Source organism: Zalophus californianus, chromosome 11, assembly GCF_009762305.2.
Source record: "Zalophus californianus isolate mZalCal1 chromosome 11, mZalCal1.pri.v2, whole genome shotgun sequence".
Lineage (NCBI taxonomy): Eukaryota > Metazoa > Chordata > Mammalia > Carnivora > Otariidae > Zalophus > Zalophus californianus.
The window spans coordinates 91,404,720-91,409,931 of NC_045605.1; the positions used below are offsets into that span (position 1 = coordinate 91,404,720).

The window sequence follows — 5,212 nt, forward strand, 5'->3', positions numbered from 1 at the left end:
TGGAATAAATGTATGAAGCCATCACTTAGAAAGTTGCCTCATGTAAAAACTGGAGAAAATCATCTAACCTCTCATTCTCAGGTTCTTATATGTAAAAAAGGGAAAGTAGTGAAAAAGTATTCTCCATACAAAAGCAATATTTGTAAAATATAGTGTATTCTAAATACTATCAAAATTAAATTACCATTTCTTGAATACCTACTAAAGTGCTATCTGCTGTACAAAATAAATAAAAATATACATATGTTCAAAAATATATATGTTCCTTTATTTTTTTTCACTTATTCTCTACAAGGTAACGATTATTATTTATTAATTCTATTTTTATTAATTATTCTATTTTATCAAGAAAGAAACTGAGGCCCAATATTTAATAAATTTTCATAGGCTCACACAGGAAATTTAAACATCTTTCTTATTTCAAATTCCATACTCTGCTCCATTTTATGTCTTAAGATGATTGCTATTATGAATATTATTTATTTTCTATTTATATTTTGTCTTTCAACTCTATTAATATGTCTAACCTGAGTTTTAAATATTGGAAGAAAAGAATTAACTAGGCAATGTTATTATATAAGTAATGTTCTTAATCTAGAAATAGTTCCTTATCTGTAATCCACTCATGTCTCTGTTTAAACAAAACTACAAAGGACAAACATTTTTGGATGCTAAATTCAGTAAAAATTAGAAATATTTACTTCCTATAGAAAATGCTTCATGAATGCACTGAGAAATTCTCAAGGTAATAAAAACCCCATATGAAAATAAATTAGCATATGATTAGAATTAAAATGTCCATCTCTGGAATATCTATCAGACAATGCCACCTGAGCTTTTTATAGCCCCTTGGTGAGAACTGAGACATGTAATACATTATGTAAAATCTCCCATTCTAGAAAACCTTGACATATACAGTAGTGACATAAAACTACCAACTTTGATCCAAAAAGAATGACAAGCCTACTATTATCTCAGGAGAGCCATTGGCTCTAAAGATCACACTGAAAATAATTTCTCTAATTTTCTTTCATAATTGCATAACCAGACTATCTTTTTTTCTCTCGTATGTATTTTCAAAAAAATCTTCAGAAATACCTCCACAGTCTAAGAAAGGACTATTTTTACTAGTAGGAGATCCAATTATGGTTATTACAAGATGACCTGCCATGGCATGTACAGATTGGTTAAAGTGTGTACACTGTAAATTCTTTCTTTTTTGAAGATTTATTTATTTGAGAGAGAGAGAATGGGGGGCAGAGGGAGAGAATCTTTCAAGCAGAGTCCCCACTGAGCATGGAGCCCACCAATTGATGATTCATGAGATCATGACCTGAGCTGAAACCAAGAGTCAGATGCTTAACCTACTGAGCCATCCAGGTGCCCTGACAGTGTAAGTTTATAGGAGTTGTCTCCCCTAGCATATGTGATTACCAGTGTTTCCAGGGGGCAACCTTAAACAGTGTTTCAAGCATCCTGAAGTTAACTTAGGTATGAAAGGGAAACAAGAATCCTTAGGAGCAGTATGAAGCAGAGGCAAGAAAGACCCATTGACCCAGTAGAGCCCACCTCCACTGCATCCCTATATCCAGTGCCTAGGTCTCTCCAATGCCACCATGCCCAAGAGAAAGGCTAAAGGGGATGCTAAAGGAGATAAAGACAAGGTGAAGGATGAATCACAGAGAATATCTCCAAAGCCAGAGCCCAAGCCTATAAAAACCCCAGCAAAGAAGGGAGAGAACATACCCAAAGGGGAAAAGAGAAAAGCTGATGCTAGTAAGGATGGGAATAACGCTGCAAAAAGTGGAGACACCAAAACAGACTGAATACAGAAAGCTGAAGGTGCTGGAGAAGCCACACGAAGGGTGTGCCACTTTTTGATAACTGTGTATTTCTCATGACTGTACAGTTTGAAATACTATTTTTTATCAAGTTTTTAAAAATGCAGAATTTTGTTTTGCTTTTTTTTTTTAAGCTATGTTGTTAGCACACAGAACAATTCATTGTCAATTGGGGGAAAGGGCATATGTCACTAATGGAATATCTCAGAAGCTGAATTGATATGGGGGAAAAGAGCGGTCCCTTCTAGTTTGAGAAAATTCTTCTTGGTTCATAGGAGGAAGGATACCTTGATGTTGACAGGCATTAGCCACTTTGGAACAAACTCCTTGTGGTGAGGAAAAGGGAAAATTCATTTTTTAATGTTCTATTTTCCCTTTCTGTCTTCGGCATAGACTCGACTCCCTTAAGCCCAGAGACTTGTTGAAACCTGACCCCCCCAAATGGTTCCCAGTTTGTCAGGCAATCTGTCATTGAGATGGCATCCCTTCAAAGACTTCCTTATTAGCTCGTGGATCTTCAGATTGATAATACTGCCATTTTAATTTCATTTCCTGAAAGTCAGATTCAGCTTATGAAAAGTTGTTGAACAATATTCTAAACATGAAATGTCAAATGTCACTCTAAACTTTCCCTGTTCAGATCATCACATGAAGACTTCATTGGGATTTATAGTGGCTTTCTGATTTTAGTAGTCCATTGAAGAAGGGAATTTGGAAGTTTTATACTGTTAATGATTGTCTCCCGGTGTCCTGCCTGAAAATACCATGATTGTTTATGAAGGAGTATCTTTAATAAATCTGGATACAGTTTGGCTAGGGAAAAAAGCAAAGGAAACAATCCTTGGATTACAAAGTACTATTCTCTTTTCCCTTAGTTTACCAAGAGCACAAAAGAGAAAACCAAGCATCTCCGTAGTTTTTCACCAGGGTATTTAAGAAGACCTCTTTGTGATATATTGAAAAGCACAAGCTCTTTGGAAATAAGGAGTCTTTTACTACCTACTTGATATTTGATATTTGAAGTCTTAAGTTCTTTTTTTTTTTTATATGTTATTTATTTATTTGACAGAGAGAGACATAGTGAGAGCAGGAACACAAGCAGGGGGAGTGGGAGCTGGAGAAGCAGGCTTCCCGCAGAGCAGGGAGCCCAATGTGGGACTTGACCCCAGGACCCTGGGATCATGACCTGAGCCGAAGGCAGACGCTTAACGACTGAGCCACCCAGGCACCCTGAAGTCTTAAGTTCTTAACTGAACTTTATTTTCCTCTTTGTCAAACTTTGTTGGAGCTGTGGAAATATTACATAAATTAATTAAAGTAATACTTCTGAACCAAAACTTTTAACCTTTTTAAATTGTTCTTTATCATGTATCCCAAATTTATGTCAATATGAAGAATCTGGTGAGTATACTCTTCCTACAGGATGCTCAGTTCAAAGGATAGGATACTCCAAAAGGTCATTTTCCTTTGACTAGTGTCTTTAGATGCTCTACTTAGTTGGTTGTCAGCTGGTATTTTATGCCAAACAATTAAAGTAAAATAAAATACAGCTCAATGATGATGTTATCATTTATAATATAACAAATTATTATTACTGATCTTCCTACCTCCACCTCCATTTATTTAAACTAGTAAGTGCTCCACCTCGAGAAATGGTGCGTTTATTTTCTAATAACTGGCTAATATGCAACATTCACTAGAGGGGAAACTAATTGATGTATTTTCCTGACTTTGTTCTATGATGGGGCTAGAATAGGCAGTTTTCTAATATTTTAGCTTAAATTGGATATCAAATTAGATACCAATTTAAAACTGAATTTTAGCTATAACCAAACTATATTGCAAATCCAAGTCATGAACTATAGTATAAGATATCACCAATTAACAAATGTAGGAACCATTCAAATTTAGGTAAATTGAGGTAATCAGATGCAGAATAAAGTTTGTCTTTTTCTTCTTCTTTTCCAAAAGAAGTAACTGTACCTAGTTCATTTATGCTTGGTCTTTGACTAATGTGTCACTGTGCATCAGATTGTCCTTGTCTCTCTAATTCATAATATGAAAATTCATTTATAGTGCAAAAATAATGGGCACATTTTACCTCTAATTAAGATTACTCATCAGTTCACACCCACCAAGAATTCTACTGTGCTTTCAATTCATCACTGCTTACTTTAATGTACCTAGTTTAATCACAGTAATGCCAGGAATTATTCTATCATAACCAGAGCTGGACTAATTTATTCTTCTCAAAAAAGAGAAATTTGAACATTGAAAATTTGGAAATTTATATGTGCATATGTTTAACAATACACATGTATAAAACTGTTTGTTCCTCATCTAGTTTTTGCTATCATGCAATCTGAGGAGAGTATTAGAAAGTATGTTTGCCTTCACTCTGAGAGGAAATTAATTCCTGTTTCAATATTCTATCAATATGGGCATAACATAAAACTTGTAGATTTTGACACACCCAATTACAAAAAAATTCTCTATTAAAATGTTTCCTCATCCTAATCTCCCCTACCCCCTTATAAAGTAAAGAAATAATTTGTAAGTTCATTAGGCTGCAAATCATGGTTCAAGAATTAGTAAAAAATGAACATGGGATCTCTCAACCTCTTCAAAAGATCACTTCTTAAATGTATATCTTCTGAATGTGTGCTTATCAACTAAAATGCTTCTTGATTTAGACTAAAATCCTATGGTAATATTTGGAGAAAGACCATTGGAAATTGCTGCCTACTTGTCTTCAACCCAATTTAGTTCACAATTGAGCTTCATTAGTATCCTACAGTGCTGGCTCCAAGTTCTGCTGTTTGTGAATTAGGGAAAATTACAATGAGCTTTCAGCCTAAATAGTAGTTCAGAGATTCTCTACCATCTCAAGAAAAGTTTAGCATAGAACCCTGTAAGTCTACTGCTATTCTAAACACTGAGGTCTTCTTGTCTGGGTGTTTGGTATATCATAGTCAAGGAATATATTTTATGCAAAAGAGATTTTAAAGATTATCTTGTACCTTCAAGTATATTAAAATCAAAATTGGGAGAGTATATATGTATATGAGTGTGTATTTGCAGTTGTGGGTGGGTAGTTGGATGGGTCACGCTTTTCCAAACAAAACACAATTCTCTATACTGACAAGAATAAACATAAATAAATAAAACCTCTGTATGGCTTAGAAGTTCATAATAGAAATAAGGAATTTGGAGAGAGCAACAGGGGTAGATAGGGCTTGAGATTAACCTTGAGCGTTGTGCAGAAGTTGGATGGGCGATGAGGGGTATGGAAGTCAGGGTTCTGAAGATAACCCCTTAGCTAGCCATCCTCTGTTCAATCTAATACTAATCAAGGCACTTGCTATGAAAAG

At 34.8% G+C, this 5,212-nt stretch overlaps 1 protein-coding gene across 1 annotated transcript; it reads left to right on the forward strand.

Annotated features, from left to right (window-relative positions):
• The first annotated feature begins 1,616 nt into the window (after positions 1–1,616).
• Positions 1,617–1,826, forward strand: LOC113915207 (non-histone chromosomal protein HMG-17-like). Its single transcript, XM_035723057.1, has one exon. It carries the CDS (start codon positions 1,617–1,619, stop codon positions 1,824–1,826), a length of 210 nt encoding a protein of 69 aa, XP_035578950.1.
• Positions 1,827–5,212: the final 3,386 nt, after the last annotated feature.